Source organism: Pelophylax lessonae (genome assembly GCF_965119305.1).
Source record: "Pelophylax lessonae genome assembly, chromosome: 9".
NCBI lineage: Eukaryota > Metazoa > Chordata > Amphibia > Anura > Ranidae > Pelophylax > Pelophylax lessonae.
In genome coordinates, this window is record NC_138776.1 from 258,826,255 (window position 1) to 258,852,033 (window position 25,779).

Sequence of the window (25,779 nt, forward strand, 5' to 3'; positions counted from 1 at the left end):
TCCCCCATCATCTGATAAACACATAGAAACAATGTATTCAGTCAGTGTGTGTGTTTCCTACAGATGGATCCAGTAATGGGAACCCACCAGAGAGATGTCCCCGTCCTCTGTATTCCCGGGATTCCACACAGGAAGATCACACCATCCATCACCATCATCAGGTAGGTGGGACTGAGCATGTCCATCGAAGAAACCTTCTGGGCAAGTAAACCCTTACAAATGTATTTTGTTATCTTTGGGGTTTAGGATGGAGAATTGAAGGTTATCAAAGTTGAATTAAAAAAAGAAGACGAGGAGTCATTAGTCTGGGGAAATCAGCAATTTAAGGAGGAAGATGGTGCTCTCTATTCTTTGAACTCCACAAGAAAAGATCACACCATCATGCACCATGATCAGGTAGATGGGACTCAAAAATTATTCTAAGCTATAAGATGACATTTCTCAATTGAATCTCGTGTTTTTTTTTTTTTTTATATAAATGACAACTTTCATCTTTTGGGGTTTAGGGTGAAGAACTACAAGAAATCAAAATTGTGATCAAAGAAGAAGAAGAAGAGACGTTGGTGAGTGGAGATCAGCAGTCTATGGAGGAGGGGGAGATGATTATGAAAAGTGAACTGGGGGAATCTTCTCTACTTATAGACACAGGTAAGTAATACACACTAAAGCCAGAAATTATTCACATTTTCATTTTTTCATGAGAATGAAGTATATGTTTGCACTGTTATATGGGCATCACTTTATGCCTTCAAAAATCTAGTACTCCCTAGAAAAATGTTATTATTGTATTAACACCACTATATACAACATACGTTGCCACGCTAAATAATCAAGAAGTAAAACAAGTATCAAATCAATGTGCAAACAGTTCATGTGATGCTCAAAAAAAGTTTCAATATTCATAATAAGCAAAAAGTCTCTTGTTAGGTGTCCAAATGAAAGAATGGAATACTGTATAAAACTTCACCCGAGTGCACCTCCACCGTGGATTATACAAAATGCTTGCTAACCAGATCAATAGACTCCACATTATAAGAGTCTAGACATGCAGTAGATGGTAAACCATTGATCAGAGCAGCTCTCTGCTTTACGTTGATGAAAAATGCAGTAGATAGTAAACCAATGATTCAGACCAAGTCCATCTGCTTTACATTGAAGAGACATCCTGTAGATGATAAACCAACAATCAAAGCTATTCCCTCTGATTTACATTGACGAGAAATGCAGTAGATGGTAAACCAACGATCAGACCAATTCCCTCAGCTTTAGGTTGAAGAGACATGCAGTAGATGGTAAACCAACAATCAGAGCAGCTCTCTGCTTTACGTTGATGAGACATGCAGTAGATGGTAAACCAACGATCAGAGCAATTCCCCCAGCTTTTGGTTGAAGAGACATGCAGTAGATGGTAAACCAACGATCAGAGCAATTCCATCTGATTTAGGTTGACGAGACATGCAGTAGAGGGTAAACCAACAATCAGAGCAATTCCCTTTGCTTTACATTGAAGAGACATGCAGTAGATGGTAAACCAACAATCAGAGCAGCTCTCTGCTTTACGTTGATGAGACATGCAGTAGATGGTAAACCAACGATCAGAGCAATTCCCCCAGCTTTTGGTTGAAGAGACATGCAGTAGATGGTAAACCAACGATCAGAGCAATTCCATCTGATTTAGGTTGACGAGACATGCAGTAGAGGGTAAACCAACAATCAGAGCAATTCCCTTTGCTTTACGTTGAAGAGACATGCAGTAGATGGTAAACCAACGATCAGACCAATTCCCTCAGCTTTAGGTTGAAGAGACATGCAGTAGATGGTAAACCAACCATTAGAGCAATTCCCTCTGCTTTATGTTGAAGAGACGTGGTAGATGGTAAACCAGCCATCAGACCAATTCCCCTAGCTTTTGGTTGAAGAGACATGCAGTAGATGGTAAACCAATTCCCTCAACTTTAGGTTGAAGACCCATGCAGTAGATGGTAAACCAACCATCAGAGCAATTCCCTCAGCTTTATGTTGAAGAGACGGGTAGATGGTAAACCAGCCATCAGACCAATTCCCCAGCTTTTGGTTGAAGAGACATGCAGTAGATGGTAAACCAATTCCCTCAACTTTAGGTTGAAGAGACATGTGGTAGATGGTAAACCAGCCATCAGACCAATTCCCTCAGCTTTAGGTTGAAGACCCATGCAGTAGATGGTAAACCAGTCATCAGACCAATTCCCTCAGCTTTAGGTTGAAGAGACATGCAGTAGATGGTAAACCAGTCATCAGACCAATTCCCTCAGCTTTAGGTTGAAGACCCATGCAGTAGATGGTAAACCAGTCATCAGACCAATTCCCTCAGCTTTAGGTTGAAGAGACATGCAGTAGATGGTAAACCAGCCATCAGACCAATTCCCTCAGCTTTAGGTTGAAGAGACATGCAGTAGATGGTAAACCAACGATCAGAGCAGTTCAGTCAGCTTTAGGTTGAAGAGACATGCAGTAGATGGTAAACCAATATTGTCCATCACTGCAGTACTTCATATGAAAGGTTTATATCTCTGTTCTTCAGTATGTTGTCATGTTTCCAAGAAATGAGGTGGAGGAAGGTCCATTTCCAGTTTCCCCGTTAAAAATGTCATCAATGTACCAACACTGTTCTAATGTATGGTTTATATGTATTAAAGTATATCCTTGATATGGCTTGTATTTATATTTATACAGTGCACCTGGAAAGTATTCACAGCGCTGCACTTTTTCCACATTTTTTTATGTTACAGCCTTATTCCAAAATGGATTAAATGTATTATTTTCATCAAAATTCTACAAACAAAACCCCATAATGACAACGTCAAAGATGCTTGATTTGAAATCTTTGCAAATTTATTAAAAATATCATTGAGATATTATCCTTGAGATGTTTCTACAACTTGATTGGAGTCCACCTGTGGTAAATTCAGTTGATTGGACATGATTTGGAAAGGCATACACCTGTCTATATAAGGTCCCACAGTTATCATTGCATGTCGGAGCACAAACCAAGCCATGAGGTCCAAGGAATTGTCTGTAGACCTCCGAGACAGGATTGTATGGAGGCACAGATCTGGGGAAGGGTACAGAAACATTTCTGCAGCATTGGAGATCCCAATGAGCACAGCGGCCTCCATCATCTGTAAATGGAAATGTTTGGAACCACCAGGACTCTTCCTAGAGCGTCCGGCGGCCAAACTGAGCGATCGGGGGAGAAGGGCCTTAGTCAGGGAGGTGACCAAGAACCCGATGGTCACTCTGACGGAGATCCAGCGCTTCTCTGTGGAGAGAGGAGAACCTTCCAGAAGAACAACCATCTCTGCAGCACTCCACCGATCAGGCCTGTGTGGTAGAGTGGCCAGACGGAAGCCAATCCTAAGTAAAAGGCACATGACAGCCCACCTTGAGTTTGCCAAAAGGCACCTGAAGGACTCTCAGACCATGAGAAACAAAATTCTCTGGTCTGATGAAACAAAGATCGAACTCTGGCCTGAATGGCAAGCATTATGTCTGGAGGAAACCAGGCACTGCTCATCACCTGACCAATACCATCCCTACAGTGAAGCATGGTGGTGGCAGCATCATGCTGTGGGAAAGTTTTTTAGTGGCAGGAAGTGGGAGACTAGTCAGGATTGAAGGAAAGATGAATGCAGCAAAGTACAGAGACATCCTTGATCAGACCCTGCTCCAGATCGCTCTGGACCTCAGACTTGAGCGAAGGTTCATCTTGCAACAAGAAAATGACCCTAAGCACACAGTCAAGATAACAAAGGTGTGGCTACGGGACAACTCTGTGAATGTCCTTGAGTGGCCCAGCTAGGGCCCAGACTTGAACATCTCTGGAGAGATCTGAAAACGGCTCCCCATCCAACCTGATGGAGCTTGAGCGGTCCTGAAAAGAATGGAGGAACTGCCCAAAAATAAATGTGCCAAGCTTGTAGCTTCATACTCGAAAAGACTTGAGGCTGTAATTGGTGCCAAAAGTGCTTCACCAAAATATTGAGCCAAGGCTGTGATACTTATGTACATGGGATTTTATTTTTAATAAATTTGCAAATATTTCAAACAAACTTCTTTCACGTTGTCATTATGGGGGATTGTTTGGAGAATTTTGAGGAAAATAATGAATTTAATCCATTTTGGAATCAGGCTGTAACGTAACAAAATGTGGAAAAAGTGCTGTAAATACTTTCTGGATGCACTGTATGTTATGACTGCAATCCATTCCGATTCCATGCCATAGCTATGAAGAACTGTTGAAGGCCATGTCAAGATGTATGACTTCTGGATGAAGGCCACGAGGAATACTTCTAACACTTAAAAATTGTTTTCCAACAGGTGGACACTATGTCTTGGATAACTTCTCACCAGAATATAAAGCAGATGGTAATACCATCGAAGAATGTTCTCCAGGAGTAAATCCCAAAACACGTCCCAGACCTTCCCCTTGGAGGAGATCCATGGATCCCTCTAATCCTGAGGAACCTTCTAACAAATCACATACCGTTCATCCAGATATCCACCTGAGGTCTCGCAGTACAGACACCACAACAGACCCACCTAATCCCAAGGAATCCTTTTTTTCGAGGCGTGGGAAATCTTCCAAAAAAAATGAAAAACTTCTTCGACCCCAGACAAGTCAAAAGAGTGAGTGTTCTTTCCCATGTTCAGAGTGCGGGAAATGTTTTGCAGAGAAAGCGCATCTCACTAAACACCGAAGAATTCACACAGGCAAGCGTCCTTTCTTATGTTTAGATTGCGGGAAAGGTTTCATTCAGAACTCAGACCTCCTTATACACCAGAGAAGTCACACGGGTGAACGGCCCTATTCTTGTTTAGAGTGCGGGAAATCTTTCACCATGAAAAAAAGCCTTCTTAAACATCAGCGAATTCACACAGGAGAGTGTCCTTTCCCTTGCTCAGAGTGCGGAAAGGCTTTCACTCAGAAAAGATACCTTCTTGATCACCAGAAAAAACATACAGGAGAGCGTCCCTATTCATGTTTAGAGTGCGGGAAAGGTTTCATTGATAAAAGAAACCTTCATCATCACCAGACAGTTCACACGGGTGAGCGTCCCTTTTCATGTGCAGAGTGCGGGAAATGTTTCACTCGGAAAACAGGCCTTGTTACACACCAGAGAGGTCACACAGGTGAGCGTCCTTATTCATGTTCAGAGTGCGGGAAGTGTTTCACTTACAAAAGAGAACTTAATGCACATCAGAGAATTCACACAGGTGAAAGTCCTTTTTCTTGTTCAGAGTGCGGGAAATGTTTCACTGAAAAAAGGAAACTACGTATGCACCAGAAATATCACACAGGTGAACGTCCTTATTCATGTTCAGAGTGCGGGAAATGTTTCGTTCTGAAAGGACACCTTATTATTCACCAGAGAAGCCACACTGGTGAGCGTCCACACTCATGTTCAGAATGCGGGAAATGTTTCATACGGAAAAGAGAACTACTCATACACCAAAGGACTCACACTGGTGAGCGTCCTTATTCCTGTTCAGAGTGCGGGAAATGTTTTGCAGAGAAAGGTAAACTTCAAAAGCACCAGAGGATTCACAAGGGTGATCGTCCCTATGCATGTTCAGAGTGCGGAAAATGTTACACTCAGAAGGAAACACTTGTTACACACCTGAAAATTCACACGGGTGAGCGTCCCTTTTCTTGTTCAGAGTGCGGGAAATCGTTCATTTCTAAGGCAGCCCTCCTTAAACACCAGAGAACTCACACGGGTGAGCGTCCTTACTCATGTTTGGAGTGCGGGAAATGTTTTGCCAAGAAACCAAGTCTTGTTAATCACCAAAAAATTCATACAGGGGAGCGTCCTTATTTAATGCGCAGAGTGCGGGAAATGTTTCATTTGGAAAGGAAGGCTTCTTCTACACCAGGGAAGTCACACAGGTGAGCGTCCCTATTCTTGTTTAGTGTGCGGGAAATCTTTCACTTTGAAAGCAGGCCTTCTTAAACATCAAAAAAAAAAACACACGGGTGAGCATCCTTATTCATGTTTAGAGTGCGGGAAAAGCTTCATTGAGAAAAGAAACCTTCTACATCACCAGAGAATTCCCACGGGTGAGCTTCCTATTTATGTTTAGAGTGCGGGAAATGTTTTAAGGACACAAGAAGGATTAATATTCCCCGATGAACTTGCACAGGTGAGAATTCCTATTCATGTTTAGAGTGTGGGAAACCTTGGAGTCTGAAGAAACGCCTTGTTAAAGGCCAGAGAATTCACGTGAGTGAGCTTCCATATTCATGTACAGAGTGCGGGAAAAGTTTCATTGATAAAAGAAGCCTTCATCATTACCAGAGAATTCACGTGGGTGAGCATCCTTTTTCATGTTCAGGGTGTGGGAAAGGTTTCATTGATAAAATAAACCATCATCATTACCAGAGAATTCACACGGGTGAGCTTTCCTTTTCGTGTTCAGAGTTCGGGAAATCTTTCAGTTGGAATGGAGGCCTTATTACACACCAGAGAATTCACGTGAATGAGCGTCCGTATTCATGAACAGAGTGCGGGAAATCTTTCATTGATAAAAGAAACCTTCATCATTGCCAGTGAATTCACATGGGTGAGCTTCCCTCTTCATGTTCAGAGTGTGGGAAAGGTTTCATTGATAAAATAAACCATCATCATTACCAGAGAATTCACACGGGTGAGCTTTCCTTTTCGTGTTCAGAGTGCGGGAAATCTTTTAGTTGGAAAGGAGGCCTTATTACACACCAGAGAATTCACGTGAGTGAGCGTCGGTATTCCTGTACAGAGTGCGGGAAATGTTTCACCCGTAAAATGACTTATTGTACACGGGAGAAGTCACACAAGTGAGTGAACCCCTTCCTGCCCAGGCCAATTTTCAGCTGTCACACTTTGAATGACAATTACTCAGTCCTGCAACGCTGTACCCAATCAAAATGATAATTTTTCTCACACAAATATGCTTTCTTTTGGAAATATTTAATCCCCGCTGAGTTTTTTATTCTTTGCTAAATAAATGAAAAAAAGACCGAAAATTTTGAAAAAAAATGTTTTTCTTCATTCCTGTTTATAAAATTTTGCAAATAAACTTTTTTCATAAAATTGAACCCAAAATTTATTCTGCTGCATTTCTTTGGTGAGAATAACCCAAATCCGTGTACAAAGTATATTATTTAGTCTGTAGGAAAGTTCTAGAGTCCACCCACTATGGGATATATACACTATATAACCACAAGTATTGGGACACCTGCCGTTACACGCACATGAACTTTAATGGCATCCCAGTCTTAGTCTGTAGGGTTCAATCTAGTATCAGAGTCATTGGCTCTCAACAATTAAGAAAAAAAAAAAAAGAATAGTAGAAAAAAAAAAAACATACAAAATGAATCTGGTCCATGCAGAGGAAATCCAATCTGGTATCAGAGTCACTGGCTCTCATAAATGACCCTTAGATGCACTATTACCAAAAGTATTGGGACACCTGCCGTTACCCGCACATGAACTTTAATGGCATCCCAGTCTTACTCCGTAGGGTTCAATATTGAGTTGGCCCACCCTTTGCAGCTATAACAGCTTCAACTCTTCTGGGAAGGCTGTCCACAAGGTTTAGGAGTGTGTCTATGGGAATGTTTGACCATTCTTCCAGAAGCGCATTTGAGAGGTCGATATTGGATTCGTTTCTGATCCAATTCATCCCAAAGGTGTTTATCAGGTTGAGGTGCAGGCCAGTCAAGTTCCTCCACCCTAAACTCACTCATCCTTGTCTTTATGGACCTTGCTTTGTGCACTGGTGCACAGTCATGTTGGAACAGGAAGGGGCCATCAGCAAAATGTCTTGGTATGCTGACGCCTTAAGAGTTCCCTTCACTGGAACTAAGGAGCCAAGCCCAACCCCTGAAAAACAACCCCACACCATAATCCCCCCTCTACCAAATGATTTGGACCAGTGCACAAAGAAAGGTCCATAAAGACATGGATGAGCAAGTTTTGAGGAACCTGACTGGCCTTCAGAAGAAGGGACCAGAAATTTCATAGATCGCCACACAAGGATTGCGGCGATCTTCCCTAGAAGTAGGAGCTACCCCTCTCCCCCCTGAAAGTTGCCAAATGTGGCAGTGGATTGGGGAGGGAGCAAACGAGAGCTTCTCCTTTTAATGGCATCCCAGTCTTAGTCCGTAGGGGTCAATATTGAGTTGGCCCACCCTTTGCAGCTATAACAGCTTCAACTCTTCTGGGAAGGCTGTCCACAAGGTTTAGGAGTGTGTCTATGGGAATGTTTGACCGTTCTTCCAGAAGCGCATTTGTGAAGTCGATATTGGATTAGTTTCCGATCCAATTCATCCCAAAGGCATTATATCGGGTTGAGGCGCAGGCCAGTCAAGTTCCTTCACCCGAAACTCACTCATTCATGTCTTTATGGACCTTGCTTTGTGCACTGGTGCGCAGTCATGTTGGAACAGGAAGGGGCCATCCCCAAACTGTTCCCTCAAAGTTGGGAGCATGAAATTGTCCAAAATGTCTTGGTATGCTGACGCCTTAAGAGTTCCCTTCACTGGAACTAAGGGGCCAAGCCCAACCCCTGAAAAACAACCCCACACCATAATCCCCTCTCCAGCAAATGATTTGGACCAGTGCACAAAACAAGGTCCATAAAGACACGGATGAGCGAGTTTGGGGTGGAGGAACTTGACTGGCCTGCACATCCTGACCTCAACCCGACAGAACAGCTTTGGGATAAATTGGAGAGGAGACTGCGAGCCAGGCCTTCCCATCAAACATCAGTGCCTGACCTCACAAATGCACTTCTAGAAGAATGGTCAAACATTCCCATAGACACACTCCTTTATTTACTATATATACTTTTATTTATTCAAAAGTGATAACTAAGTGGCTTGGGGAACAAAACATCAACATTTTAAATTTTTTTTTAACTCGTTTTATTGAGTAACACAGTAGTCACGTACAACATTATGCTCAACGTGGGCGCAAAAAGGCACAATACATGTAAAATTGTCTTTACATATAGTTTGTCTTACGGATCATTGTACTGGATGCAATTTCTACTAGACATTTTGGGTACTTGTGAGAATACAAAATAACCGAGAGATTTCTCTAAATATAAACCAGTACACTTCCAAGCTCCTTTTTAATCACGGTAGATGGTAAGTGGAGAGGCACACCATTTATCCCCGATTTTATTATATTTCCCGGAGCAACCCCTATGTTCGTATACAATTTGTTCCTAAAGGTAGTATATTTTTAACCATCTTCATCCAAGTGGCAACAGAGGGTGGAGCCGGCTGAATCCATTTGATTGCTATAATTTTCCGTGCCAAGAATAAAGTCTCCGTCAACATGGTCCTATCATATCTCTGCCACTGTTCCTCATCTAGAACCCCAAGAAGGCATACCCGTGGAGTCTTTGGTACCGGCATCGAGAGAACAGTGGAGAGCAAGTTAATTACCCCATCCCAATATCTGGCAATCACAGGACACAGCCATATAACGTGTGAAGTTGGCTCATGCACAATCATATCTAGTGCAACTGGGGGTAGGTATACGATTCATAGCATGGAGCCAGATATGTCTGATGTAGCATGTATAGTTGTATCAATTTATTATTAACAGCCGGGGAGTATCGTCTATAGCCCCCACGCATGCAGAATGGGTAAAGGAAGTAAATGCGGTATTATTAAGGGAAAATCTTGCCTACAAACATAGGAGAAGTGTACAGAAATTTGAACGTATATGGGAAGCATGGCTTGATGTTCCTGGGCTGGCCCCAGTTCAACTAGTTACAAATACGGTTCTGGGAGGTGTGGCAATCTCCTCTTAAACATGAGGTATGGGTTCGGTAGGATACAAACTATTGGATAGACAGAGGGAGTCGGGTGCATTTATTGAGACACTATTGCCTCGTTTCCACGGAGTGGAACGGTTCGGGTCGGTACAGTTTGGAAGGGTTAGAATGGTCTGGCCAATTCAGGTGAGCGTTTCCACTGCAAGTCGGACCGACAGGGGCCATTTGGGGTTTACACCAAACGTGGTGTTTGTTTTGCACTTTCGTTTGACCTGAGCATTGACGTTTTCCTGTCCGCCAATCAGTGGAATGTATCGTGTGACGCCAGTAGCTCTGCCCTAACCATACCGCACCATTTCCTATGGCTCTACATCTGAAGGAGGACCAGGAATGGTGCTTTTTGGTTCGGATGTATGGGCCACTTTCATAATGAAAACACTGAAAATAGCGTACCGTACCGAACTGATCTGCTCAGTGGAAACGAGGTATTATAGATCTGAAATGCTATGGTCCCGTGCTGCAGAGCAGTGTTAATTTCGTCGACTAAAACCGACTAAAACGTTTTCGTCGACTAACACAATTCAGATGACTAAAATACGACTAAAACTAAAATGGCATTTTAGTCAAAAGACTATAACTAAAACTAGATCGAAATTTGCTGCCAAAAATGAACACTGGTGCATGCTCAAAGCATAAATAATAACATATTAGATTTTTCACTCCAGGACCAGCAGTAGTATATAATGAGTTTGGAAATTGTAGAGAAATGCTTAAATAATGCATTACAAATTACAATTGAACTACACCCATTTGATTATAGATGACTAAAATTAGTTTTAGTCGACTAAAATGTAGGGCGTTTTAGTCGACTAAAATATACTGGAGTTTTAGTCGACTAAATACGACTAAAACTAAAACACTTGCAGAAGACTAAAATAGGACTAAAACTAAAATGCCATTTTAGTCCTAAGACTAAGACTAAAACTAAATTGAAATTTGCTGCCAAAATTAACACTGCTGCAGAGACCGCTAACTGGTAGCTAATTGTTATTTTAGTTGTGTAAATGCGCCCCCCTATTTGCATGTTTTTACTTTTCTCCTAATATAGATTAAAGAATTACTACTGTGGGGGTAAAGCGGTGGGTGCAGTGTTAGACAACCTAGATCACCACCTCTGACTGGCAGGTTGAATGACCGCATGCCAGAGTGAATTTCGGAGGTCTTGAAAAAAGAAGGATCAACTCTGTAAATATTGACTCTATGCATAAATTTTATGTAATTGTCGATAAAAGCCTTTGACACTTATGAAACGCTCGTAATTTTACTTCAGAATCCCTTAGTAACATCTGACAACATTGAAGCAGCAGACTTTGTGAAAATAAAGGATGGTGTCATTCTCCAAACTTTTGGTCATGGCTGTACAGTTCATGTTTAGTCCATACAAAAATAACATTGCACAAGTAAATCTCCACTCTATGATCTGTGAAGTATCGATTCTCTCCCAATGGCTTCACACCAAAATCTTATGAAATTGCACCCTAAAAGACCTTACAAACCTTCCTACCTGCACCTCGTATTTTTCACAAGCAAATGACCTGCATTGATCAGGCAGTTTTATGGTGTTACTTGTTGCCCTGTACGCACAGCTTGTAGTAGATTAAATCTTCACATTCCTGTGTAAGAAGTTTCTGTTTGCGTTTAAACATAACGCATGTAGCATGGCACTGCACAGGTTAATGCATGACCTCTGTCTAAAGTCTAAGAACTGACACTTCCTGTGAAGAAACTACATATTGCACAATCCCTGGGTCTCTCGGTTTAGTGATCTATAGTTTAGAGCTAAATAGTAATTAGATCTGACACAGACACAAACAGAGGGATTAGCAGAGAGTTCACCACGCAGTGTTTCATCACTTTTACACCTTCACATTTGTAATGCAACACAGAGGAAATGGCGAGGCGTAGCTAGATACCTATTATATGGTCATCTGTGTCATCTTACTAAACTTGACAATAGGGAAGAGTGGAATATAGGAGGCGGAATAGTAACTGACCATTAATGGACGGAAGAGAGGAGGAACCGAACAGGGAAAGTGGAAGAGAGGAGAAAGAATGGTGACTGAACATTGGCAGGGAGGATAGAGGAGGTAGAATGGTGACATCATTGTCAGGGAGGATAGAGGAGGTAGATCGGTGACTGAACATTTGACAGTGGGATAGAGGAGGATGGTGACTGAACATGGAGGGTGGGATATAGTAGGTAGGATGGTGAGTGGACATGGACAAAGGGATAGAGGAGGTAGAATGGTGACATCATTGGCAGGGAGGATAGAGGAGGTATACCGGTGACTGAACATGGGCAGGGGAGGATAGAGGAGGTAGATCAGTGACTGAACATGTACAGGGGAAAATAGAGGAGGTAGAATGGTGACTGAACATGGACAGGGAGGATAGAGGCGGTAGAATGGTGACAGAACATGCACAGGGGAGGATAGAGGAGGTAGAATGGATACTGAACATGGACTGGGAGGATAGAGGAGATAGAATGGTGACTAATCATGGACGGGGGGGGGGGACAGGGGGGCAGAGGAGATAGAATGGTGACTGAACATGGATACAGGAGGTAGACTGGGACTGAACATGGACAGGGGGATAGGGGAGATAGCATGGTGACTGAACTTGGGTAGAAAGGATAGAGGAGGTATAATGGTGACTAATCATGGACAGGGAGGATAAAGGTGGAGGAATGGTGACTGAACATGGACAGGGAGGATAAAGGTGGAAGAATGGTGACTGAACATGGGCAGGGAGGATAGAGGAGGTAGAATGGTGACTGAACATGGACAGGGGAGGATAGAGGAGGTAGACCAGTGACTGAACATGGACAGGGGAGGATAGAGGAGGTAGAATGGAGACTGAACATGGACTGGGAGGATAGAGGAGATAGAATGGTGACTGATCATGGACAGGGGACGGGGACGGGGGGGGGGGGGGAGCAGAGGAGATAGAATGGTGACTGAACATGGATACAGGAGGTAAACTGGGACTGAACATGGACAGGGGGATAGGGGAGATAGCATGGTGACTGAACTTGGGTAGAAAGGATAGAGGAGGTATAATGGTGACTAATCATGGACAGGGGGGATAAAGGTGGAGGAATGGTGACTGAACATGGACAGGGAGGATGAAGGTGGAAGAATGGTGACTGAACATGGGCAGGGAGGATAGAGGAGGTAGAATGGTGACTGAACATGGACAGGGGGGAAAGAGGAGGTAGAATGGTGACTGATCATGGATAGGGAGGATAGATAAGGTAGACTGGTGGCAGAGCATGGATAGGGATGATAGAGGAGGTAGACTGGTGACTGATCATGCATAGGGAGAATAGAGGAAGTAGAATGGTGACGAATCATGGACAGGGGGGAAAGAGGAGGTAGAATGGTGACTGATCATGGATAGGGAGGATAGATAAGGCAGACTGGTGGCAGAGCATGGATAGGGATGATAGAGGAGGTAGACTGGTGACTGATCATGCATAGGGAGAATAGAGGAAGTAGAATGGTGACGAATCATGGACAGGGAAGATAGAGGAGATAGAATGGTGAGGAACATGGACAGGGAGGACAGAGGAGGCAGAACGGTGACTGAACATCTAATCTAAATTAATAAAAATATGAATTTGTAAGTTCTCCTCATATTTCCCAACAATTTAAATCAACGAATAAAGATTTATGTGTCCAGACTACGTGCCAATTATTACAACCTCATAGACTATGCAGGAGGGATCTTGTTCTCATTGATATTTGATCTGGGTGGTGTCATCATTCCAAGCTCTCCTAGGCCCTCAAAGAGTTTGGCAAGGGAAGTAAAAAAGATCACCAAATCTTTAAGATGAATGATTTCACTGAAGAGTCTGATAACGAGAAACTGGTATCAGAGGCAATGAAAGCTAACCCTGCAGCACAAGGTCAGGTGATGGACAGGCATATTCAATATAGTCAATATAGGAATGGAGTGACCAGGTGTAACAGACCTATGTGCGCGGAAAACCTAATATAGCGGTGCAGTTAGGGATGGACTACTGAACATTTATTCCAGTGTTCCAGTCAATATCTCACAGCTCTCAGTGGCCAGCTACAGAGCTGGGTAAGCAGAAGATTATCTTCAAAGGTTGGTTTTGTGGAGTGCAGATGCAATAGAATGGAAGCCCGCCGATGGGTACCTACTGAGGAGATCTTTCTGCTGATAAATGTCTTCCTGGAAGAAATGTAAGAGGACCACCTGTGACTCTACGACTACCAAGATCTCACATTTTTACCTTAAAAGTGGTCTATTGACACATTGACTTTAAAAAAAGTTTTAAATTAATTCCAAAACGAAAGTTAAGATGCTAAAAATTCACTTTTTGATTGAAACACCAAGTGACGCAACGTAACAACCTAACTCTTGGAACTGTCTTCAGCGCTTAAGACTTTTCTGCGTACAGTACTGTGTATATCATGTATATATTTTTTTTACTTGACGTATTTTACTTTTTCTATAACACTGTATCTCAGTTTTTAATAAATGTTTTTGAGGCACTTATTTTCACATATTTATTTATTTTTTTAAGTATGTTTTTATTGCTTAACCTGAAATATGCATAATCTATGCATCAAAAATTAAGAATGCAACGATCAAAGTACGAAAAACAACACAGGCTGCAGTTTTTAATCTTCGCCACAAAGAGGTGATCTCACTTATTGTCGGTGGAACGCAAACAAAAAGGAAGTCATGTGAGACGCAGACAGGAAGTCATATGGGGTTCCAAACAGGAAGCGATGTCAGATATAAATAGGAAGTTCCTGGTTAAAGGTGTGTTAACAAAAAGTAGAGAGGAGACATTGCTGGCAACGGGAACAAGGGAGGTAATAGGATATTATTATATTTACACCCAGTATCCCCCCCGTCATGTCCGCCCTATAAACCAGAGCCTCTGGTTTATAGACCGGATACATCCTAAATATAGAACCCTTTATCCAACTGTCCATCAAGAGCCTCTGGTTTATAGACCAGATACATCCTAAATATAGAGCCATTTATCCAACTGTCCATACAGAGCCTCTGGTTTATAGACCAGATACATCCTAAATATAGAGCCATTTATCCAACTGTCCATCCAGAGCCTCTGGTTTATAGACCAGATACATCCTAAATATAGAACCATTTATCCAACTGTCCATCCAGAGCCTCTGGTTTATAGACCAGATTCATCTTAAATATAGAACCATTTATCCAACTGTCTATCCAGAGCCTCTGGTTTATAGAATGTATACATCCTGAATATAGAACCATTTATCCAACTGTCCATCCAGAGCATCTGGTTTATAGACCAGATACATCCTAAATATGGAACCATTTATCCAACTGTCCATCCAGAGCCTCTGGTTTATAGACCAGATACATCCTTAATATAGAGCCTTTTATCCATATGTCCATCCAGGGCCTCTGGTTTATAGACCAGATACATCCTTAATATAGAGCCATTTATCCAACTGTCCATCCAGAGCCTCTGGTTTATAGACCAGATACATCCTAAATATGGAACCATTTATCCAACTGTCCATCCAGAGCCTCTGGTTTATAGACCAGATACATCCTTAATATAGAGCCATTTATCCAACTGTCCATCCAGAGCCTCTGGTTTATAGACCAGATTCATCTTAAATATAGAACCATTTATCCAACTGTCCATCCAGAGCCTCTGGTTTATAGACCAGATACATCCTAAATATAGAACCATTTATCCAACTGTCCATCCAGAGCCTCTGGTTTATCGATCAGATACATCCTAAATATAGAGCCATTTATCCAACTGTCCATCAAGAGCCTCTGGTTTATAGACCAGATACATCCTTAATATAGAGCCATTTATACAACTGTCCATCCAGAACCTGCATGGGGTTACTTTTTTAAATACATAGCAGACTCAAAGGGTCTGGAATAGAATGGCCTTTCTTTCTTTTGTTAAGTTATAGAAAATCAGGCCCTATCCAATCCAGATCCTCATTTAGGATAGTAGTCTTGTATGGATAAGTGGAATCTCCAGCTGTTTTTTCTATGGGGAGTTGTAATTTTACAGATAATTTAAACACCCGTTTTTTTTTGTTGTATGGGCTTACAGGGCTTAAAAAACGTTTTTTTACAGGCGTTTAACTTTTTTTTTTTTTTTTAATGCCTGTTTAGGCAACTCTGTTAGCGTATGTGTCCATGCACACGTAAATCTTTACAGGCTGAAAAAAACGCCATCACCGGAGAGGAGCTTTTGGGCAGATAAAAACGCTTGACGTGCCTAAACGCATCTGAATGCATCTATTAGGCACTTGAGCTTTCATTCACTGCAATGGGCAGAATAAATGAATATTCTGGCCGATGGAATCCATAAACGACTGATGCACCTAAACGTGTGTGCAGTGCATGGCTTTAGGTACGTTTTTTAAAGCAGATTTTTCCTGCCCGTAGTAAATGGTTTTCAGAGGAGAAATTCTTACACTCGGTGTGCGTGAGCTCTAAATGTCCGTGTTGCTGTAGTAGGTTGTACACATCGCTCAGGTGCGCCACTTCACAGACAGGTTAAGGGTAACCCAGAGACGTATTTTTTAATGGAGTTTTGCATTTTTAATGTTTTGCTTCAAGCTAGGGTTGCACCAATACCAGTTTTTTTATTGGCGAGTAAGAGTACCAATAATTATTGGGGTTCAGATCCGGCATCTAAAATGTTGTCCTATTTGCCAAGCCCAACTCGAAATTAATTTAGGCATGATCGATTCATCAGAAGTATGTAGTGATAATTGTTACTTTTGTCTTGTTACACAGGATTGTAAAGTAGTGAAGAAAATAGATGACCCATTATCACATAGCAGCCGTCTTCACAGACCCATCACAGTATCTCATTGCACGTCATGATGGAGAATCAGCCGCCCCTCACATCACCGGGTAAGAGGAGACTTTATTGTAAAGGAGAGAGCAGTACGGAGGGTCCACCTAGATCCCCCATCATCTGATAAACACTAATGGCACTTTTCCACTGCAAGTTCCGGCTCGGCTCTACTCGGCCCTGCTTGGCCCGGTTTGCTTTTCCACTGCTGGTACCGCATGGTACGGTGTTGGAACGGTTCAGTACGGTATGTTTTGCTTTTCCACTAAAGTAGTACTAAAGTTAAGTGGGTGGGATAACAACGGGGTGGGTGGGATTCTCTGACCAATCAGTAGCTAGTAGTGACTGCATGCAAAGGATTGTGGGATATGGTACCGGGTATGGTACCTCTTGGAACCACAATCGAGTAGGTACTGTTTTTGAGAGCCGTACCGTTCGGTTCCATGCAGTGGAAAAGTGCTGCCGTACCGTACCGAACCGTTCCTACACCGTACCATGCGGTACCAGCAGTGGAAAAGCACAAAAGCGAGCCGAACCGTCCGGTTCCATGCAGTGGAAAAGTGCCAATAGAAACAATGTATTCAGTCAGTGTGTGTGTTTCCTACAGATGGATCCAGTAATGGGAACCCACCAGAGAGATGTCCCCGACCTCTGTATTCCCGGGATTCCACACAGGAAGATCACACCATCCCTCACCATCATCAGGTAGGTGGGACTGAGCAGGTAGACCTAAAATGTATTCTAGGCAAGTAATCTCTTACTCCATTTTACAAAAGTATTTGGTCATCTTTGGGGCTTAGGGTGAAGAACTGAAAGACATCAAAGTTGAAGTTAAAAAAGAAGAAGAAGAGTCATTTGTGAGGGGATTTCAATCTATGCAGCAAGATGTTCCTCTGCTTTCTCTGGATTCCACACAGGAAGATCAAAACATTCGTTATCATGAGCAGGTAGATGGGATTGAGCAATAGAACTTGAAAATCATTCTTAGCTAAAAGACAACATTCTTGAAAAAGAATCTCTTCTCCTTAATTATTTTTTTTTTATATATTTTGTCATTTTGGGGGTTTAGGAGGAAGAACTGAAAGACATCAAAATTGAAGTTAAAAAAGAAGAGTCATTTGTGATGGACAATCGGGAGACTATGGAGGAGGGTGGTCCTCTGAGTTCCTTGTATTACACACAAGAAGATTACACCATCCCTCACCATCATCAGGTAAACGGAGCAGAGCAAAATAACTACAGTATATTCTAAACTATAAAATTACATTGCTCTATGTAATCTCATGTTCATTTGTTCTATTATCTATGGGGTTTAGGGTGAAAAATTGATGGACATCAAAGTTGAGGTTAAAAAAGAAGAAGAAACATTTGCGAAAGAAGAGCAGCAATCTCCGGAGGATGGCTCTCTGTATTCCAGAGACTCCACACAGGAAGATCACGCTATCCCTTACCATGATGATCAGGTAGTTGGGACTGAGCAACTATAAGCTATGAAAGGACATTCTTATAAATCTCTCTCTTTTTTTTTTTTTTTTAATACAAGTATTCTGTCATCTTTGGGGTTTAGGGTGAAAAACTGAAAGACATCAAAGTTGAGATTAAAGAGGAAGAGGAGGAGATGTTGGTGAGTGGAGATCAGCAGTCTATGGAGACGGAATCTTCTCTGCATATAGACACGAGTAAGTAACAAATGCTAAGTGCAGAAACAATTTACATTTTTATTTTACTTGAGAATGAAGCACTGTTACATGGGTTCAAAAAAGACACATGCATCAAGTTTGCTTTAAAAAAATGTAGTCCTCCCTAGAAGAATGTAATCGTTGTAATACCATCGCTAGCCAGTGTTCACAAACAAATGAGGAGGAGATACTGTACACCAGGGGTCTTCAAACTATGGCCCTCCAGTTGTTCAGGAACTACAATTCCCATCATGCCTAGGCATGTCTGTGAATGTCAGAGTTTTTCAATGCCTCATGGGATGTGTAGTTCCACAACAGCTGGAGGGCCGTAGTTTGAGGATCCCTGCTGTACACCATATGAAAGGTCCATCTCCATTCCTCAATATAACGTCATGTTCCCAACAAATGAGGAGGAGATACTGTACACCATATGAAAGGTCCATCTCCATTCCTCAATATAACGTCATGTTCCCAACAAATGAGGAGGAGATACTGTACACCATATGAAAGATCCATCTTCTTTCCTCAATATAACGTCGTGTTCCCAACAAATGAGGAGGCGGTACTGTACACCATATGAAAGGTCCTTCTCTATTCCTCAATATAACGTCATGTTCCCAACAAATGAGGAGGTGGTACTGTACACCATATGAAAGGTCCATCTCCATTCCTCAATATAACGTCATGTTCCCAACAAATGAGGAGGAGATACTGTACACCATATGAAAGATCCATCTACTTTCCTCAATATAACGTCATGTTCCCAACAAATGAGGAGGCGGTACTGTACACCATATGAAAGGTCCATCTCTATTCCTCAATATAACGTCATGTTCCCAACAAATGAGGAGGAGATACTGTACACCATATGAAAGATCCATCTACTTTCCTCAATATAACGTCATGTTCCCAACAAATGAGGAGGAGATACTGTACACCATATGAAAGGTCCATCTCTATTCCTCAATATAACGTCATGTTCCCAACAAATGAGGAGGAGATACTGTACACCATATGAAAGGTCCATCTCCATTCTTCAATATAATGTCATGTTCCCAACAAATGAGGTGAAGATACTGTACACCATATGAAAGGTCCATCTCCATTCTTCAATATAATGTCATGTTCCCAACAAATGAGGTGAAGATACTGTACACCATATGAAAGGTCCATCTCCATTCTTCAATATAATGTCATGTTCCCAACAAATGAGGTGAAGATACTGTACACCATATGAAAGGTCCATCTCCATTCCTCAATATATTGTCATGTTATCAACCAGTGGGGAGGAGATACTGTACACCATAAGACAGGTCAATCTGTGTTCTTTAATGTGTTGTCCTAGTTCAGAAAATCGAGGTGGAGGTCCATCTCCATTTTTTATCACCACAGCAATGTCATCAATGCACACATTCTGTTACCCAATGTTTTTTAGGCATTTTGTATCATTTTCTGGCTTGTAAGTATGTTTCTTAAATTGCCCTCCAAGACAGCACATAAGACATAGGCGTCTCTTACAACAGGACCTGGAACGCATTAGTAGTACAAGCTTTAAAAGGAAGTCATTCTACAATTTGGTCAGTGTTTGTGTTTCTTCCATCCAGACCAAATGCATCTCTTGGAACCTGGTGGAAGGTGACTCAGCCCAGGGCTCTCATCTGTATGTATTTCATTGGCCAAGGGCTGGCTATTGCAATAAATACGTTGTACTTCCTTATACCGTCAGACCTGTGTAACTTTGTTTGAAGTTAGTCTAAGGGTTGTTGCGTGGAAAACCTTTTTCAATATAGTGTAAACCTTTTTCTGTAGTTGGGTCTCTTGACCTTGTCACGCCACTCATTCCAGAGGTTCATATACCTGGAGCCTTCATGTCTGTAAAACTTATGGATAGCCCCATTAGAGGAGAACTCCTTGTGCCATGTCCCTCTCTAACCTTGTTAACCACTTGCCGACCGCCGCACGACTATTTACATCGGTGGTCAGCCCCTCACAGGCAGAGCGACGTAGGGCTACGTCACTAGCCTGTGAGGGTCTAGGGAGCGAGCGCGCGCCGCCGGAGGAGCGCTCCCGCGCGGTCACGGTCCCCCCCGCGCGTGTGATTGGCGGACCCGTTGTCCGCCGGTCACTCGCGATCGTCGGGTGGAGAGGGAGAAAGGCAGGCGGCTGATGTAAACAAGCCTGCCTGTCATTCTCCCCTGTGTAGGAACAGTGATCATACGGTTCTACTATTTAGGACCGTTGATCACTGTTCCTACACCTCAAGCCACAGCCAATCACAGTTAGAATCACGCCCCTAGGGACACACATAACCCCTCCCTCTATAAAAAGTTAACCCCTTCACTGCCAGTGTAATTTTGCAGTAACAGTACATATGTATAGCACTGATTACTGTAGTAATGTCACTGGTAAGCCCAAAAGTGTCAAAAATGTCAGTCAAGGGTCCGATCTGTCCACCGCAATGTCGCATTACCGCAAAAAAAAAATTGCAGATCGCCGCCATTACGCGTTAAAAAAAAAACAACAAAAATCTTTCCCTTTGTTAGTAAACGCGATAACTTTTGCGCAAACCTATCAAAATACGCTTTTTGCGTTTTTTTGTTTTTTTTTTTACCAAACATATGTAGCAAAAAAAAATTGGCTGAAAATGTTAAAAAATGTTGATTTTTTACATTTTTTTGGGGGGGAATTTCATATAAAAAAATGTAAAAAATATTGTTATTTTTGCAAAATTGTCTCTCTTTTTTTGTTTATAGCGCATGATCAAAAAATCGCACAGGTGATCAAATACCACCAAAAGAAAGCTCTGTTTGTGGGAAAAAAAGGATGCCAAATTCGTTTAGGTACAGACTGCACGACCGCGCAATTGTCCGTTAAAGTCACGCAGTGCCGAATCGCAAAATAGGCCCTGGTCAGGAAGGGGGAAAAATCTTCCGGGGCTTAAGTGGTTAATTCTTGCTCATCCTCTTATGTGCTGTCATGGAAGATGATTTTGGAAAACTGGAGTTAGGCTTATAGAGAACTCATTTTGCAATTAGTCCAAGCGAGGTTCTTGCCCTTTTGATACGTTCTTTTGTGGTATATTGTTTTTAGGTTATGTCCTTTTGTTTTTAGTTAATACTGGACAGTTCTATAAAAGGACTTTGTCACTGTCTGGAGTTAGACTTAGAGACAAGAAGCTATAGCAAGGGTCATGGACAAGGGGGTACAACCGGTCCTCTTGTGCGGGGCCCAGGCAGCTGGGTGAATCAAATGTTGGCAGGGAAAGTAATCCGCAAAGCAGGGGCGGGGGCAATTACTGGAACTGATCTCCTGTATGGCCCTCTCTGCAGCAGCTGAAACCTGGCTTCTTCTCTCCCTCCTGTCCACTTTCAGCCGCTGCAGAGAGCCTTACAGTAGAGGGCTGCATTGGGTGCGGGCTCCCGCGGGACCCTCTGCAAATCTCGCGGGTGTGGGCGGTTTTCCCATTGCTGTGGGCGGGTGCGGGCAGTAGACCCGCGGGGAACTCTGTGATGTAAAGACTCACTGTACTTGTGCACGCTCTCCCCGCAGCTTTGGTTCCGTCCTTCCACAGCGCAGACAATAACCAATGCTGATACAGTGCCAGACCAAACCATTACACAGGAAAAGGAGGGGGGCAAAGAAGAAAAGTCTTCCCTGACCTCGCTCCGCCAGCTCTCGTTACTCTTCTCGGGGTATAGTACATGACTGTCAGTGTACCATACCCCGAGAAGAGTATCGAGAGCTGGCGGAGCGAGGTCTGGGAAGACTTTTCTTCTTTGCTCCCCTCCTTTTTCTGTGTAATGGTTTGGTCTGGCACTGTATCAGGCGTTGTATGAGGTTATTGGCTGGGGAAGGAAGGAACCATAGCTGTGGGGAGAGCATGTGTGTAATGGTTTGGTCTGGCACTGTATCAGGCAACGTTGTATGATGTGGTTATTGGCTGGGGAAGGAGAAGGAGGAACCATAGCTGCAGGGAGAGCATGATGAGCCTCTAAAACCCCGTACACATGCAACGATTATCGGCCTACCGATCGTCCGCCTTTTGTCCAGAGTTGTGTTTTGTTGGTTGGAATGTGCCTAGACTGCACACGAATTTTCTCGCCCAACAAAATTCTACTTCAGAAGTGATGTCATGTGTTGGGTTGCTTTCTTTGTGTTCTTTCTTCACTGAGCATGCCCAGACATGCTCATCAGATTTTTCCCTGTCGAAATCTGTACTGACTGCACAAAAATCGGCCGTTGTGTTGACGGCCAACAAAAATTTTATAGTCTGCACACCAGATTTTTTTCGGCCGAAAAGTCGGAGTTGGTTGTTGGAAGCATCATACTAACAAGCCGAAAATCAGCAGATCGGTCGTCGGACGAAAATTCCCTGCCAATTTTCGACACGTGTGTACGGGGCTTAACTCTAAAGCCCCGTACACACGCAACGATTATCGGCCGACCGATCGTCCGTCTTTTGTCCAGAGTTGTGTTTTGTTGGTTGGAATGTGCCTAGACTGCACACAAATTTTCTCGCCCAACTAAATTCTACTTCAGAAGTGATGTCATGTGTTGGGTTGCTTTCTTTGTGTTCTTTCTTCACTGAGCATGCCCAGACTTGCTCATCAGATTTTTCCCTGTGGAAATCTGTACTGACTGCACGAAAATCGGCCGTTGTGTTGACGGCCAACAAAAATGTTATAGTCTGCACACCAGATTTTTTTCGGGCGAAAAGTCGGAGTTGGTTGTCGAAAGCATCATACTAACAAGCCGAAAATCGGCAGATCGGTCGTCGGACTAAAATTCCCTGCCAATTTTCGACGCGTGTATACGAGGCTTTAGACCTCTTTTCAGCATCATTATACAGCATTATAAGATAAGGGCTTTGACTGCAGAGAAGGGCCAGCACTGAGATAAAGTTCGCGGGAGTGGACACAAACATTGCGGGTGCGGGCGGGTGTGGAACACATAAGGTGCGGGCGGTCCTGGTCATACATTCAGCGGGTGCGGGCGGGTTTAAGAAAACAGGCCCGCACAGGGCTCTACCTTACAGGGGAAAAGTTCCAGTAATTTCCCTCTCGCCACACCATTCACCCTCCTTGTGCACAACATGTTTACCCCTGCTGCCCAGGCCCCCCACCCCTGCAGTGCTGCTGACTTCCCATTTTTCTTTCCCACTGGCAAGAAACTTGACAAGCCTGACCTTAATCCGATAGAACACCTTTGGGATGAATTCAAGCAGAGACTGTGAGCCAGGCCTTCTAGTCCCACATCAGTGCCTGACCTCACAAATGCACCTCTGGAAGAATGGTCAAACCTTCCCATAGACACACTCCTAAACCATGTGGACGGCCTTCCCAGAAGAGCTGAAGCTGCTATAGCTGAAAAGGGTGGGCCAACTCAATATTGAACCCTACGGAATAAGGCTGGGATGCCATTAAAGTTCATGTGTGGGTAAAGGCAGGCGTCCCAATACTTTTGAAACTTATAGTGTATATGACTAAATGAAAGAAATAAAAAATACATTGTGTTAAAAAATGTATATTTTCCAACAGATGGACTGTACGTTAAGAACAGCAAAATCTCCGGGGGAGCTGTTTTTGTATCTCCGTATTGTAATGCAGAAGATAATGGTATTGCCCAATATTCTTCAGGACTAAATCCCATTACTCAAAGTACACATCAGAGACCTTACCATATGGATGGATCTATGGAAACTTCTAATCCCGTAAAATCTTCTGACCAATCGCATAAAGTTCCTCCAGATATCCCTCTGGGATCTCACAGTACAGGTCCATCAACAGGTCCATCTAATCTTGAGGGATCTTCTGTAAGCCATGAAGGCGCTCACAGAGGAGAACATTCATTGTCATGCACAGCGTGTGGGAAGTCTTTCAAAAACAACACCGAGTTTCTCAAACACCAGAAAAGTCACAACAATAAGCGTCCTTTCTCATGTTCAGAGTGTGGGAAAAGTTTTACCGAAAAAGTAACTTTCATTAGACACCAGAGGATTCACACGGGCGAGCGCCCTTACTCATGTTTAGAATGTGGTAAGGGCTTCATTCAGAAAGCAGACCTCCTCATCCACCAGAGAAATCACACAGGCGAGCGCCCGTTTTCCTGTTCAGAGTGCGGGAAAAGTTACATTACAAAAGGACACCTAACTAAACACCAGAGAGTTCACACTGGTGAACGTTCTTTCTCATGTTCAGAGTGCGGGAAATGTTTCATTCACAAAGGAGACCTTATTACTCATCAGAGAAGTCACACAGGTGAGCGTCCCTATTCCTGTTCAGAGTGCGGGAAATGTTTCATTGGAAAAGGAGACCTTGTAAAACACCAGAAAAGTCACCTGGGTGAGCGGCCTTATTCATGTGAAGTGTGCGGGAAATGTTTCTCTACGAAACAAATACTCCTTCAACACCAGGGTATTCATACAGGCGAACGTCCTTTCTCATGTCCCGAGTGCGGGAAATCGTTCATTATGAAAGGAAACCTTCTAAAACACCAGATAATTCACACGGGCGAGCGCCCTTTCTCGTGTTCAGAGTGCCAAAAATGTTTCTATCGCAAAATAGATCTTCTTATACACCAGAGAATTCACACTGGAGAGCGTCCTTTCTCGTGCGCAGAGTGCGGCAAATGTTTCTGTCGTAAGGATTCCCTTTATCGACACCAGCGAAGCCACACCAGTGAACGTCCTTTCTCCTGTTCAGAGTGTGGGAAATCTTTCGCTCAGAAAGGAGACCTGGTTAGACATCAGAGACGTCACACGGGCGAGCGTCCTTATTCATCTTAAGTGTGCGGAAAATGTTTCAGTCCACCTCTTGCACACCAGAAAGTTCACACAGGGTAATAATATTTTTCTGTTTAAAGTGTGGAAAAAATATAATTTATTTTTGGTGTGATGTGCTGGTTTTGGGTCTGTAGGGGTTACAATATAGTAGTATGTTCCTCCAAATATACAGTGCTGACTCGGTCCCGCACTCACGTGGACCGCACCATGCAGCTCGCACAGTGCCACCAGCAGGTGATCCAGGTCCTGATACCATCACCGCCATCTTGGTTATCCTGCTCATGGGCACAGGTGGAAACTGATTACTGGGATCTGCTGGGGGATACTTTCTGGTGGACTCCAGAACTACAACCTTCAACTCTGGGAAGCACAGTGCCACCAGCAGGTGATCCAGATCCTGATATAATCACTGTCCTCTTGGTTATCCTGCTCATGGGCACAGGTGGAAACTGATTACTGGGATCTGCTGGGAGACAACTGCTGGTGGACTTCAGAACTACAACCTTCCACTCTGGGAAGCACAGTGCCACCAGCAGGTGATCCAGATCCTGATATAATCACTGTCCTCTTGGTTATCCTGCTCATGGGCACAGGTGGAA

The 25,779-nt window shown here is 43.1% G+C and overlaps 2 protein-coding genes and 1 pseudogene across 3 annotated transcripts in view; all 3 read left to right on the top strand.

The window, feature by feature from the left end:
* Positions 1-25,779, top strand: part of LOC309564412 (uncharacterized protein) — a 1,531,146-nt gene that overhangs the window by 57,387 nt on the left and 1,447,980 nt on the right.
* LOC309563432 (uncharacterized protein) overlaps positions 1-25,779 on the top strand; it is a gene marked incomplete at both ends in the record, with an annotated part of 92,770 nt that overhangs the window by 12,574 nt on the left and 54,417 nt on the right. Inside the window, 7 exon segments of the mRNA XM_082267827.1 lie at positions 4,786-5,858; positions 5,860-5,980; positions 6,038-6,097; positions 6,181-6,522; positions 6,709-6,850; positions 16,660-16,663; positions 17,333-17,425. Coding sequence (XP_082123953.1) covers positions 4,786-5,858; positions 5,860-5,980; positions 6,038-6,097; positions 6,181-6,522; positions 6,709-6,850; positions 16,660-16,663; positions 17,333-17,425 — 1,835 coding nt within the window.
* On the top strand, positions 69-25,240 carry LOC309563433 (annotated as a pseudogene). The gene is made up of 3 exons (XR_014226222.1): positions 69-161; positions 18,288-18,399; positions 23,937-25,240. The product of XR_014226222.1 is annotated as an uncharacterized misc_RNA (transcript).